This window comes from Penicillium odoratum (assembly GCF_028828045.1).
Source record: "Penicillium odoratum strain IBT 22623 chromosome Unknown utg000008l_segment0_segment0, whole genome shotgun sequence".
Classification (NCBI taxonomy): domain Eukaryota; kingdom Fungi; phylum Ascomycota; class Eurotiomycetes; order Eurotiales; family Aspergillaceae; genus Penicillium; species Penicillium odoratum.
This window is the reverse complement of record NW_026643150.1, coordinates 1-13,216: the sequence shown is the minus strand read 5'-3', so window position 1 is coordinate 13,216 and position 13,216 is coordinate 1. Positions and strand designations below refer to the sequence as shown.

The 13,216-nt window shown below is 52.7% G+C and overlaps 6 protein-coding genes across 6 annotated transcripts; 2 read left to right on the top strand and 4 right to left on the bottom strand.

The window, feature by feature from the left end:
• Positions 1-99: 99 nt before the first annotated feature.
• On the bottom strand, positions 100-2,149 carry N7520_010242 (LysM peptidoglycan-binding domain-containing protein; the record flags this gene model as incomplete). The annotated part of the gene is made up of 7 exons (XM_057144175.1): positions 100-691; positions 797-1,049; positions 1,117-1,358; positions 1,431-1,528; positions 1,584-1,713; positions 1,786-1,851; positions 1,911-2,149. The coding sequence occupies 7 exons, from the start codon at positions 2,147-2,149 to the stop codon at positions 100-102; spliced, it is 1,620 nt and encodes a 539-aa protein (XP_056989929.1).
• A 174-nt stretch (positions 2,150-2,323) lies between these two features.
• Positions 2,324-3,370, top strand: N7520_010241 (bacteriodes thetaiotaomicron symbiotic chitinase; the record flags this gene model as incomplete). Its single annotated transcript, XM_057144174.1, has 2 exons — positions 2,324-2,616; positions 3,109-3,370. 2 exons carry the CDS (start codon positions 2,324-2,326, stop codon positions 3,368-3,370), a joined length of 555 nt encoding a protein of 184 aa, XP_056989928.1.
• A 667-nt stretch (positions 3,371-4,037) lies between these two features.
• On the top strand, positions 4,038-9,046 carry N7520_010240 (uncharacterized protein; the record flags this gene model as incomplete). The annotated part of the gene is made up of 2 exons (XM_057144173.1): positions 4,038-8,009; positions 8,159-9,046. 2 exons carry the CDS (start codon positions 4,038-4,040, stop codon positions 9,044-9,046), a joined length of 4,860 nt encoding a protein of 1,619 aa, XP_056989927.1.
• Positions 9,047-9,557: 511 nt separating this feature from the next.
• On the bottom strand, positions 9,558-10,361 carry N7520_010239 (uncharacterized protein; the record flags this gene model as incomplete). The annotated part of the gene is made up of 1 exon (XM_057144172.1): positions 9,558-10,361. One exon carries the CDS (start codon positions 10,359-10,361, stop codon positions 9,558-9,560), a length of 804 nt encoding a protein of 267 aa, XP_056989926.1.
• Positions 10,362-10,992: 631 nt separating this feature from the next.
• Positions 10,993-11,532, bottom strand: N7520_010238 (uncharacterized protein; the record flags this gene model as incomplete). The annotated part of the gene is made up of 1 exon (XM_057144171.1): positions 10,993-11,532. One exon carries the CDS (start codon positions 11,530-11,532, stop codon positions 10,993-10,995), a length of 540 nt encoding a protein of 179 aa, XP_056989925.1.
• Positions 11,533-12,842: 1,310 nt separating this feature from the next.
• Positions 12,843-13,049, bottom strand: N7520_010237 (uncharacterized protein; the record flags this gene model as incomplete). Its single annotated transcript, XM_057144170.1, has 1 exon — positions 12,843-13,049. One exon carries the CDS (start codon positions 13,047-13,049, stop codon positions 12,843-12,845), a length of 207 nt encoding a protein of 68 aa, XP_056989924.1.
• Positions 13,050-13,216: the final 167 nt, after the last annotated feature.

The window sequence follows — 13,216 nt, the reverse complement described above, 5'->3', positions numbered from 1 at the left end:
GTCCGAGAAAGAAGACAAAATTGTCAGTTTGAGTAGACACCATCCACCTATCTTGCCTACGAGCTACCACTATTCCATGTAGGTACATATGTAGAATGTTTACATCCCCACACAAAGATAATAATCCGGCCACAACCCACTGCAGTCCCCATTCAGCGCCGGGTTCCAGCCATACAACGTATTCAGGGCGATCCCGTTTTCAGCCGCGATATCATAGCAGCCGTCTCCATTTTGAACGTAGTAAAATGATTTGCAACCACTTACCATCCCAGATTGGGTGGGAGTCGGTGTTGCGACTGCCCCTGGCGCCGTGGTAGTAGTAGCTGTACTTGTAGTGGTGGCAGAACCAACCCCGACACAGATATAATAGTCAGGCCACAAGCCAGAACAGTCCCCATTCAACGCTGGGTTCCAGAGGTATAGCTCGTCCAGGACGATACCATTCTCTGCCGCGATGTCGGAGCAGCCGTCCCCGCTCTGAACGTCGTAGAACGAAGTGCAGTCCGCTACCATTCCGGCTTGGGTTGGAGTGGGGGTTGAAACTTCCACGGATGTGGTCGTCGTCGTTGCGGTGGCGGTTGTGCTACCAAGCAACCCAACGCAGATATAATAATCCGGATACAAACCCGTGCAGTCCCCATTTAGTGCCGGATTCCAGGTATATAGGTTGTCTAGGGCGATGTCGTAGCAGCTGTCGTCCGTTTTGACGAGTTAGAAGGCGCCACAACTGTTAGTCATTCCGTCCTGTTCAGAGTATATCAAGTGAGTTTCGGATCCTTGACTTGCGGAATGGAACGGGGATAGAGAGGATGTAAGTACCTGGATAGGCAACGGGGTCGGCTGTCCGCTTGGTCCCGTGCTCGTGGCCTGTCCACTGGTTGTTGTGCTGCTTGTCGTCGTCGTCGCCGTCGTTGTGGTCGGTATAGCCGTGTTTTTAGTCAACTGGAGACAGTACTGATACCCCGGTTTGAGTTGGCAGTCATTGGGATCAGCTGCGTCCGGGTCATAAGAGAGGGAGGGATTCCAGGAGACAAAGTCTGTCACGTCCACTGCAGTAGGAATAGGTCAATTAATCCAGTTTTCTCGAAAGGAAGAGATTTCTGTTCATCTATTCACCATCGTACATGCTTGCCACAACGTAGCAAGAGTTAATTGTCGAGGTATTCCGCATCGGCGAAATGTACTGCGTGTAAGTCGAGCAGTTAGACCAGGTCCCCGGAGCCAGTGGTAAAGGGGTCGGCTGGGTGGCATTGGTCGAGTAGGTGGGAAACGTCCAGTCAGAGTCGGTGGTCGACACTGCGGTTGCTAGGCAGCTGGATGGGAGAGGAACCGACGTTATGCAGGGGTTGCTATATCCTCTGTAAAATGAATTGGTTCAGTAACCAAACAGAGAGTCAATTGAACGGCGCGGAGCGGGCGGAGAGACGCACCCGTATCCCAAATAGGTCGCGATATCGCCCACGGCCTGGACGCAGTAGGAGGAGCCGGCCAGGAGATTGTTGCAGCTGGTGCTGTTGACCTCGGGGTTCTAGAGTAGTTGAGTTGTTTCTGTCTACGCGAGAAGGATTTGGGAAGAGTCTTACCAGGAAATAGAATTCGGCCAAGCTGATGGCCATCATCACAGTTATAGAGCTGCAGGTATCCCCCGGCACTGCTTCGTAGTACTTGCCGCAACGGGCGTTTGTCCCGTTCGCGATATTGGTTGGTGCAGGTCTTGATTGTAGGGTTATCAGCATACAGAATGATCTTATGATCGTGAAGTTAAGTGTTAGTGAGGCAACTTACGTAGGCGTTGCAATAGTTGACGTCGTGGTCATCGTCATGCTGGATCCCGCTGTGTCTCCTGGAGGGCTTTCAGATGTCAGCAGGAAGGACCGTAGAGAAGGAAGAATAGGACGGATAGCGCGTACCTGACGCAGAGATGGGTCCCGACCATTACCTCCAGGTTACTGCAGTCTCGGTTGATATCTGGATTCCACGAGTTCAACTGCGTCACCGTGAAAGTGTAATTATAGGCCAGAGTGATATCATAGCAGCTCTGGTTTGCCTGCAAGGTGTACACATCGCAAGTGGCAGGAAGACAGAGCGAGGTGCCTACATCAGGGAAATTGGAACAATCGGCCGCGATATCATTGTTGTAGCGGAGCATCGCCTCAGAGACCTTCTGGTTATTGCTGACACTGCTGCAATCATCGCCCTCTGTAACAGTATATTTGGAAGCGCAGCTGATAGACGGAGTAGCTGAGGTGGTGGTACTAGTGGCCGAAGGACCTTTACCATCCCCAGTTCCTACTGGTATCTCCGGTGGTTTGATGTCCCCAGCATGCTGAAGTATGCCGACTGGACCAACATGATGACCTATGATCTCCACGGGGTGTGGGACAAGGAGAACCCCATTGGAGATATCGTCCAGGGACATACAGACTTGACGGAAATCAAACAGTCCATGGACCTTCTATGGCGTAACGACGTCCCTCCAGAGAAGGTCGTCCTCGGGCTAGGCTTCTACGGACGGTCCTTCCAGCTGAAGAGTCCGACGTGTTCATCGCCTGTGTGTGAGTTTGCAGGGGCTGCAAAGGCGGGTGATTGCACGAATAACGCGGGGACTTTGGCATAGTATGTCTCCTCCTAACCCTCACTATCTCTTAAGTTTAGACCTCGCCATGACCCGTGGGTGACCCGCAACGGGTGACCCGCGACCCTCCAATTTGCGGGTGACGGGTCCTGACCTCCTACCCGCGGGTCGGTTCTAGTATTATACTCACCCGTAAAGGGTCACCCTCGGGTTACCCGCGGGTGAGCAAACAAGTCAAACAATATCTTATGCACTTTTTTTTGTATGTAATTGTAATTTATGTATATGACTCATCAATTTTATCTATCCTAATTAGGAAATGTTAAGAAAAGTTATGCAGAAACGGGTGGGTGAGGGTGAGTGCGGGTGAGCCATAAGTAACCTTCTGCGGGTAAGGGTCGGGTGAGGGTCCCTAAGGTTGGACCCGACCCTCACGCGGGTCGGGTGGAGGGTCTTGACCTTGGACCCGTTTGAGGGTCATGGCGAGGTCTACTTAAGTTTGGTTCGATCTGTCTAATCTCACTGAATGGTAGCTTCGAGATTCAAGACATCATATCTGAAAAGGACCCCGAAATCATCCACGACGAAGACGCCGGGGTAAAATACTTCACTTTCAGCAATGACCAATGGGTCAGCTTCGACGACAAAGACACCTTCAAGCAAAAGACCGACTACGCCAACGATGTCGGCCTCGGCGGGCTCATGATCTGGTCGATCGACCAGGATGACAAGCAGTTCACCGCACTCCAGGGCCTTCTGGGCACAACACTGCAAGACTACGACCTGAACCTCTAACCCATGGGGGTAATTCCATTCTACTACGATGGAATTAGGGTGGACTTCTTTAGTATGGGGGAAAAAAAAGTGGGTCGGGGTACGATGGAATATTATTTCAAGATAAGGATGGATTTACATTCTGGACTCGGACGGGGCTCAGATTTTGATATGTTTTTCGCCAGCCTCTAACCCATGGGGGTAATTGTAATGGACACCATTACAATTAGGGTGAGATTCTTTAGTATGGGAGAAAAAAAAGTGGGGCGGGGTCCATTACAATTAATTTTCCCGAGTCCGTTACAATTTTAATGCTTTATCGTACAGATCTCAAATTTTGATATGTTTTTCGTCACCCTCTACTTCATAGTCAAACCAAAATTCAGATCATTTCCAGCAGCAGAAATCGTTATTGCAGGGGTCCAAAATCCGGGAGTTTTTTTTGATGGGGTGCCGACCGCGGGTTAGGGTGATACATCACCGTACGACCACGACCACCCGATACCCAATAGGGTATAGGGGGATCACATGGGTGAGAAAGCTGAAAACTCAGGGGGTCGATTGATTTGATTCAGCCATATATTCAGTTTGTTTTCCAAGGCCAATTGACCAATTCACCCGTATAGTGTTAAAGTTGAGCGTACAGATTTCGCATAATCGCTCCCAGCGATATATTACCATTTCCAGCATGTCCCAGACCACGCCCCGCAATCCCACAGCCAGCGAGTTATTTTTCACCAATTCCGAGTTTCATGTGGTAATTTGCCGTAACTGTGAGCATGCCGTGCGACGAGATAATATTATCACGCATTTAACCAGTACCAACCACCGAGTCCCGCGTACGGTAGCGCAGTATATTGAGAGTTGCGTACAGCAATGGGACCATATTGAGGACCAGCCCGATATTATCCATTGGCCCACCCAGATTGATAGCCCAATACCCGGATTAACCGTATTTGATGACGGTTTATTGTGTTTACGGTGTGAGAGATATATTTGCCGTACGATGCAGTCATTACGAGTCCATTGGCAACGCGCACATGAATGGTCCCCCAGCACCCACCGGGGTCGTCCCAAACCATCCGAGACCAGGCGTATCCAGGAGGATATTAATACCAGTTACCAGAGTGTGACATGCCAACGTGTTTTCAAGCATGGGTCCGGTTCCCAGTTCATCCCCATCCGCCAGCCCGATCCACCGCGGGCCGAACCGGTGCCACCCGTGGATGCCATCCAGCAGTTGGTCCAGCGCGTACGAGCATTCCAGGCCCAGCAGGCCCGCAGCCAGCAGACGGTCATCCAGGCCGGGGAATTGGACGAGGCCACCCCATGGTTAAACCGTACGGGGTGGGTCCGGTATTTACAGGGCATTTCGTCCGCCCCGTTAGTGCAGTCCATGGAGCGGCCGGACGAGGATGCCGAGGGCCCCGAGGGTGCGGCATGGGCCATTTGGCAGGCCATGGAGCGATTGGCCATGGTCAGCCAGCAGATCACCCGGGCGAGTGGGTTTTTGGTGCGGATTGAGGCCGCCCGCACGCAGAAGGCCGATTCCCCGTACGAGCCGTTGTTGGCGTATATGAAAGAAGCGGAGATCAAGGACCATATTGAGCCGTGGCAGCGGATATTGATGTTTTTCACCCGCACCCAGCAGCCGCACGATTGGGAGAGTCCCCCGTACGAGTTCACCCCCGCACAGCAGCGGTCGTGGGAGATCGTATGGCGGCGTGCGCAGGCCGCGGGCCGGTCCAGCCCGGACCCCATGGACCCCGAGCCGTACGAGTTATCGCCGTTGGAGTGCGCGATTATGGATTTTTGCATCAATTTGTTACGCCAGCGGATCCGGCACCACGAGTATGGGTGTGCGTTTATATGCGCATCGGCCGTGTTGGGCCGGAAGTTGTCCGGATGGGATGGGGTGGAGGATTACCCCCCCAAGATATCCAGTTTGATCAAGATCGCCCGTTTTTTGGTATTGCATAAGGCGTTGCGGTTAGACCCCGATTCGTTGGCCATCCGGCGTGGGTTCGCGCAGGGCAGCCAGGAGCCCCATTTCCGTGGTGACGATATCCCCGTCGCGGACGGATATATATTTGACGGGGACGAGGGTTATGCCAGCAGCCCCGTCCGAGAGACGCCCACCCCCCGTCCCATGCCCGGATCCCCCACCACGTCCATTTTGGGACCCCCCACCCAGATCCAGGGTCGTCGGGTGATTCGTACGTTTCCCGAGTGGTTACGATTGATGGTGGATGCGTTTATGGTGCGTGGGACCCACGGGCCGGTCCAGTGGTTATTGGATTTACGCACGTACGGAAAGAAGGTGTTTTTCAACACCCCGTCCGAGGGGCATATCGGATGGAAAGGCGAGGATGAGTTGTTGTATAAGCAGTTGCATTTTACCATGGGTGATTTCCGTGGGATGGTCCACGGGTTGGTCGAGAGCATGCGGAACCAGTTTCACCAGCAGTTGATATTCGCCGAGGGTGCACAGATCCCCAGTATTGATTTACAGGATATATACGACGATCCCACGCAGCGGACGGCGGATTGGAGTTTTATCAAGGATTCCCGTACGCAGTGGCCCGTCCACGGGGCCGAGTGGTTGATCCAGCGGGTGGCCCAGGAGCCCACGTTCCGGCGGCGATTCAGCGAGCCGGACGGCCAGGGGTTCCGGATGCGTGCAATTGACCGGTATTTTGCCGAGGTGGCCCGGTTCCGCGAGCGGTTAAGCGTGGCGATCCATATCACGGCCGGCCAGCCCAGCCGTACGCCCGAGTTGTTGAGTATCCGGTACCGGAACAGCGAGCGAGAGATCCGCAACGTGTTTATCGAAGATGGGATGGTGGTATTTGTCAGCCGATATCACAAAGGGTTCCATATCACCAACGATACCAAGGTGATTCAGCGGTATTTGCCGCAGGAGGTTGGGGAGTTGGTCGTCCGATATATATGGTTGGTGTTGCCGTTTGTGGAGATATTGCAAGCATATCAGTGGCAGCAGCGAGGCACCCCCACCCCCCGCCGACAAGAGTATTTATGGGGCCCCGACGCCGGCAGCGAGAAGGCGTGGACGGGCGTACGATTCCGGAAGGCGTTGGAATCGGCCACGGCCGCGGGGTTGCACGGGCAGGCGGTCCACGTGTCGGCATACCGCGACATCGCCATCGCGATCAGCCGGCGGTATTTACGGGGCAAGAGCCAGTTTGAGAGTAACGTGCAGGAGGGCACGGGCGAGGCGGCCCCCCCGTACGACCCCGACGACGAGGGTGGGATGGACGAGGAGGAGTTTATGGGGCATATTGCGGATTTGCAAGCCACCCATTCGTCCCACGTGGCCGGGATGATGTACGGTCGTACGATCATGGAGCCCACCAACAGCACCACGCACCGGCGGCAGCGGTTCCGGCAGTCCAGCCAGGATTGGCATCAATTTTTAGGGTTTGCATCCGCCGTCCGCGCCGGGGTATGCGGTAAGCGTCCGAATCCGTGGGAGGATGATGCCGAGGAGAGCCGGACGCAGCGGCGGTATCAGTTACAGCAGGCCCATATGTTGCAGTCGTTCCAGCAGATGGTCGGACGGCCCGAGATGGTATTCCGTGGGGTGCAGGAGCCCGCGTTGCGGGCGATCCAGCAGGGGGTCAGCCCGGTCGTGGCGGTGATGCCCACCGGGGGGGGCAAGAGCATATTATTCATGTTACCCGCGTGGGTCGGGGGTGGATTGACGGTGGTGGTCGTCCCGTTGATCGCGTTACGCCAGGATATGGTCCAGCGGTGCGAGCAGTTGGGGATATCATGCGTGCCGTACGACCGCCAGCGGCCCCCGGACGAAGCGTCGATCGTGTTGGTCACCCCCGAGAGCACCCGCAGCCAGGGGTTCCGGACGTTTTTGAACCGGCAGCGGATGTTGCAGCGGTTGGAGCGGATCGTGATCGATGAGTGCCACGTCGTGTTGAACAATCAAGATGATTTCCGGCCCCAGTTGCAGATGATGGGGGAGTTGCGGGCCGCCAAGACGCAGATGGTCATGTTGACGGCCACGTTACCCCCGGCGGCCGAGCCCACGTTATTATACCGGATGGGGTGGCCCCGGGAGCAGGTGGCCATATACCGGGCCCGCACGCACCGGCCCAACGTGGCATACCGGGTATGGTGCCCGGAGGTGGAGGCGGGGTACGATCACCCATCCCAGTGGATCCAGATGGACGGGGTGATCCAGTTTATCCAGGAGCGGGTCCAGCGGGCCCACCCCGGACGGGTGATCGTATATGGGAGTATCGTGGCGCACGTCCGGATGATGGCGGACCAGTTAGGGTGTGACGCATATTTCAGCCAGCAGCACGATCAAGATGGGGTGTTAGCCCGGTTCCGTACGACGGCGGGGGCGGTGATCGTGGCCACCAACGCGTTAGGCATGGGGATCGACATTCCGGACATCCGCAGCGTGATCCATTTGGGGCAGCCCCGTACGATATTGGATTACGCGCAGGAGAGCGGGCGTGCGGGGCGTGACGGGTTGCCGAGTGAGGCGATCATCATTCAGCCGGAGGGGCAGCGGGTGGGATATCAGCAGCGTCCGGCTTGGATGCCCGAGTCCGCGGAGGAGCAGCAGCGGGTGCAGCAGTATATGTTGCCGTTGGACGCGGGGGGTGGATGCCGGCGGGTGATATTAGATGAATATTTAGATGGGCATGTCCGGCCGGGGTGTACGGACGACGAATCGGCATGTGATGGGTGTGATCGGGGGTGGTATCCACGCGAGACGGATATCGGTGACGAGATGGAGAGCAGCACGCCGGACGGGCATACCAGGGTACCCAGAGTGCAGACGTCCGGGGAAGAGAGCCCCAGCGAGAGGTCCCGCGAGAGGTCCCGCGAGAGGTCCAGCGAGAGGTCCCACGAGAGGTCCCGCGAGAGGTCCAGCGAGAGGTCCCGCGAGAGGTCCAGCGAGAGGTCCAGCGAGAGGTCCAGCGAGAGGTCCAGCGAGAGGTCCAGCGAGAGGTCCAGCGAGAGGTCCGGGGAGAGAGCCCCAGCCCAGGGTCCACAGGAGAGAACGCAGGGCAGGGGTCCCGGGGAGAGGGCCCGTCCATCCCCATGGCCGTCCGACATGAGTTCCGGCGGCAGGACATCCAGCGGGCCCAGTTGTCCAGCCAACGACCCGAGGCCAGGCAGGACCAGATCCAGAGAGATATGTATTTCCAGAGTGAGATCGGACGGTGGTTGATGCGGTGTTGGTCGTGTGCGCAGGAGGGGAGGGATGACGGACATGAGTTGTTTCGGTGTCCGTGGGGGTATAATATCGAGGCCAAGGCGTGGTGGAAGCGGATGCGTGCGTTTGATGGGATCCGTTACCAGGATTACAGCGCGCATTTCCGGTGTGGGATGCCGCAGTCGATATGCCCGCAGGGGGATCCCAGCAAAGCGATATCCCGTACGACGGAGGCGCAGCAGAGATGTGAGCAATACCGGCACACATTGTTACCGATGGTGGCGATGATGTTGTTCAGCCAGAAAACGCATGCGGAGATCCGTACGGCGTGGGATCGACGGTTACAGTATGTCGGGGTGGATAGTACGGATGAGGAGCAGTTAAAGCGGTATTTTGGGGGTATGGCAGAAGAGATTGCATGCCAGCAGTCCCGGTTAGTACAGGAGTTCATTTGGTGTCGAAGGATTTATCAGGGGCATGAAGTCGAGTAGATGGCGGAATCGGAATATATTATCATTCACGGGATCGGCGGATTTCCCGTAGGGTCGTTCAGTAGATATATATAATCAAGGTGGGCATTCAAGAGATAGGGTTTTGTGCACAAAAACGCAACAGAAGATAGGCATTGGAGAGATAGGGTTTCGTGCACAAAAAGCCAACAGAATGTAAAGACGTACGAGAGATAGATTTTTGTGCGCAAAAACGCAACAGAATATCAGATATGAGAGAGACAGGTTTTTGTGCACAAAGACGCAATAGAAGATCAGATATGAGAGACAGGTTTTTGTGCACAAAAACGCAACAGAAGATAGGCATTCGAGAGATAGGTTTTTATGCATAAAAACGCAACAGAATATCAGATATGAGAGACAGGTTTTTGTGCACAAAGACGCAATAGAAGATCAGATATGAGAGACAGGTTTTTGTGCACAAAAACGCAACAGAAGATAGGCATTCGAGAGATAGGTTTTTATGCATAAAAACGCAACAGAATATCAGATATTAGAAAGATAGGTTTTTGTGCACAAAGACGTAACAGAATATCAAGATCATCCCATATAGGTATCGAGCGTGTAGGGTGTTTAGGGGTATAGGGCCCAGTAGTATAGAGGGCCCAAGCGTGGTTAGGGTGATAGTGTGTAGCGTAGTAAGGGTAATAGTATAGGGAGTGGTAAGGGTGGTAGCGTACCAGGCATATCGGGTTAGAGAGTATAGGCGTACATATGGCGAGAGCACCGGCGTAGGTACAGGCGTTAGCACAGGCGTGAGTGTAGATAGCGTAGGCGTAGGCGTACGGGGCATAGGTATATAGATAGGCGTGGATGTAGGCGTGGATGTAGGCGTGGATGTAGGCGTGGATGTAGGCGTGGGTGCAGAGGGCGTAGGTACAGAGAGCGTAGGCGTACGGAGTATAGAGCCCGGTAGTATAGAGAGCCCAAGCGTGGTCAGGGTGATAGCGTGGTCAGGGTGATAGCGTACGGGTGGTGAGGGTAATAGTAGTGAGGGTGGCGAGGGCACAGGCGTAGGCATAGGCGTATAGGTACGGAGATCGTATATATATAGATATAGAGAGCGTATGCGTATAGGTAGAGGCCCGTGGTATAGAGAGTATAAAGAGCAGGCGTAGGCGTAGGAGCAGAGGGCGAAGGTATAGGCGTGAGCGTAGGCGTACGGGGCATAGGCATATGTGTAGGCGTGGACGCAGGGGTGAGTGTAGGCGTAGGTGCACCGGGCGTAGGCGTACAGGGTAAAGGGCATAGAGGCGCAGAGCGCAGAGCCCGGGGTGGCGAGTATATAGGGGATCATCGTTATCAGTATGGTCAGGGTAATGGAGAGAGGTCAGGGTTTTGGTAGTAAGAGATATGATTCAAGTAGAGAAAGCGTGATTTCGGCCGGAATAATTAAAGTATCAATACAATATATAGATCAATCGGGTAGAGGATAGAGATATCGGTCGAAGGAATATCGTGAGGATAATTATATATCGAGGTAGAGAGCGTAGAGCCCAGGGTAGCGAGGATAGAAGGGTGCATCACGAACGATCCGGATTTCGAAAGAAAGATATATCATTGATCGAGAGAATGATGTTCGCCCATACATCAGTGATATTGATAATATATATATTCATAAACCAGAGAGATGGTGGAAATGGAGATTTCAGTAGAAATAAATATAGTCGGGAGAATCCGATATCCCAATCGAGGGAGTACAGGTAGATAGAAATCGACAGCGTAGGGGTATAGAGTATATCGATATTCCGAGTATAAGTGTGGTCCGGGTGATAGCGTATCGGGTGGTCAGGGGAAGAGAGAGAGAGGATGCATTCGGCCGGCATCCAGTTAGGATTGCGAATATATAGATCAATCGGGTAGAGGATGGCGATATAGGACCCAAAATATATTATCCGAGGTAGGGTCATATATTCGGGTATCAAGCATCAAGACGGAGAGAGCATAGGCGCATAGGTATTCATAGGGCGAAGGGATCGAGATTCCGAGTGTAGGGAGATGGAGGGTAGGGGTAGGATAGAGCGTAGGGGTAGTAAGGGTGATCGTGGTAAGGGTGATAGTATGGTTGGGGGGATAATAGCGTAAGTGGGTAGGGTGGTCGGGGTAAGGATGATCGTGGTAAGGGTGGTCGTGGTAAGGGTGGTCGTGGTAAGGGTGATCGTGGTAAGGGTGATCGTGGTAAGGGTGATCGTGGTAAGGGTGATACAGTAGGGGTAGTAAGGGTAATCGTGGTAAGGGTAATCGTGGTAAGGGTAATCGTGGTAAGGGTAATAGCGGTAGGGGTAATAGTACGGTCCGGGTAATAGTATATGGGTAGTAGGGGTAGTAGTATACCAGGCATATCGGTATAGAGAGGATAGGCGTAGGGACAGAGGGCGTAGGTGCAGAGATGGTAGGTATAGAGAGCGTAGGCGTAGGGACAGAGGGCGTAGGTGCAGAGAGTATAGGTATATAGGTGCGGAGGGCATAGGGATGGGTATAGGCGTAGGTATAGAGAAAATAGACATACAGGTCCGGTGGATACCAGCGTAGGGTAGCGAGTATATCCGGGACCCGGGTAATATATATCGTCAGAGTAGAAGAGAGGTCAGGGTTTCGGTAGAAAGAGATATCATTAGTAGAGAGAGAATGATTTTACAGAAATATAAGGAAGATCGGTAATATATCGATTTATATTGAAGAGCGAGAATAGACATCAAGATTTTCGTCGGAATATATAGAGTAGGGAGAATGCAATATTCGGGTCGAGGGAGTATAGGTATACCGATAATAAAAGCGAAGGGGCATCGAGTATATGGATATCAATCATATCAGTATAGTCAGGGTCACAGGGTATATAGTAGTCAGGGTAAGAGCGTATACGGTAGTAAGAGGAAGAGATTAGTCGGAATCGGGTTAGTATACAGAAGATATATATCAATCGGGTAGAGGCATAGATATATGAGTCCCAAACGATATGGAAGGAGTAAGGGTAAGTATATATTAGGGTATAGAGTAACATGGAGAGTATCGGCGTAGGGGTAGGGAGAGGCGTCCGTATCAGGGTATAGGATATAGATATAGACGTAGATATCAAGGTAAGTACCGGTATAGATAGGGTAATGGCGTATAGGGTAAGATAGGAGAGAGAGAGAGAGGAGAAGAGAGAGAGGAGAAGAGAGAGAGGAGAAGAGAGAGAGGAGAAGAGAGAGAGGAGAAGAGAGAGAGGAGAAGAGAGAGAAAAAAAATTAAATAGGAAATTAGAAAATATAGACAATATAGATATGAATCAAAAGGGATTTGATAGAAGTCGCGATTTTGGTAGAAAGATAGATAGTTAGGATATAAATCGGTATAGATTGAGGGTTATTGGTTAGTTTGGCAGATATAAGTAATGTGAAGTATAGAAGTAGCGGCGTATGGGGTTGGATGATAGTAGAGGGGGAGTTCGGACGGGGTTTCCAGGGTTATAGAGATACGATATAGGAAGGTTGAGGTTATATAGGAAGATATCGGGATCGAATAGGATTGAGGAAGGGGCGATATAATAAATATTTCGATAGATGGTATAATAGATAGGTTAAGAGAGGATGAAGATAGAAAAGAGGAGGGTATTGATTAAGAATAATATAAGGTGGTAGAAGATAGACATAGTGGGAAGGATGGGGATATAAGGGAGAAGGAAGGAAAGTATAGTAAGGGTAAGAACGGGGTATATAGTGAGGGTGATAATTGTGTATGTGGTAAGGGTGGTTAGTAAAAGTTGATAGGGTGAGAATTGTGTATGTGGTAAGGGTGGTTAGTAAAAGTGGATAGGGTGAGAGTAGCGTAGGTGGTGAGGGTGAGAATAGGGTAGGTGGTGAGGGTGAGAATAGAGGGTGGTGATAGTGTATGTGGTGAGGGTGATAATGGCGTACGTGGATAGGGTAAGAATAGCGGACGTGGTGAGGGGGAAAATAGGGTGTGTAGTGAGGGTGAGGATAGTAGACGTAGATAGGGGGATCATAGTGTATATGGTACGGGTGATAGGGTGGATAAGGTAAGAATTAGCGTAGGTGGTAAGGGAGAAGGAGCAGAGATATGGATATACGCGCGAGCGAAGCGAGTAGCGTATTTGATGAACGGTTATCGCGGATTAAGGACCCGGGTCAGGGTGGATTTAAGGCACCCGGT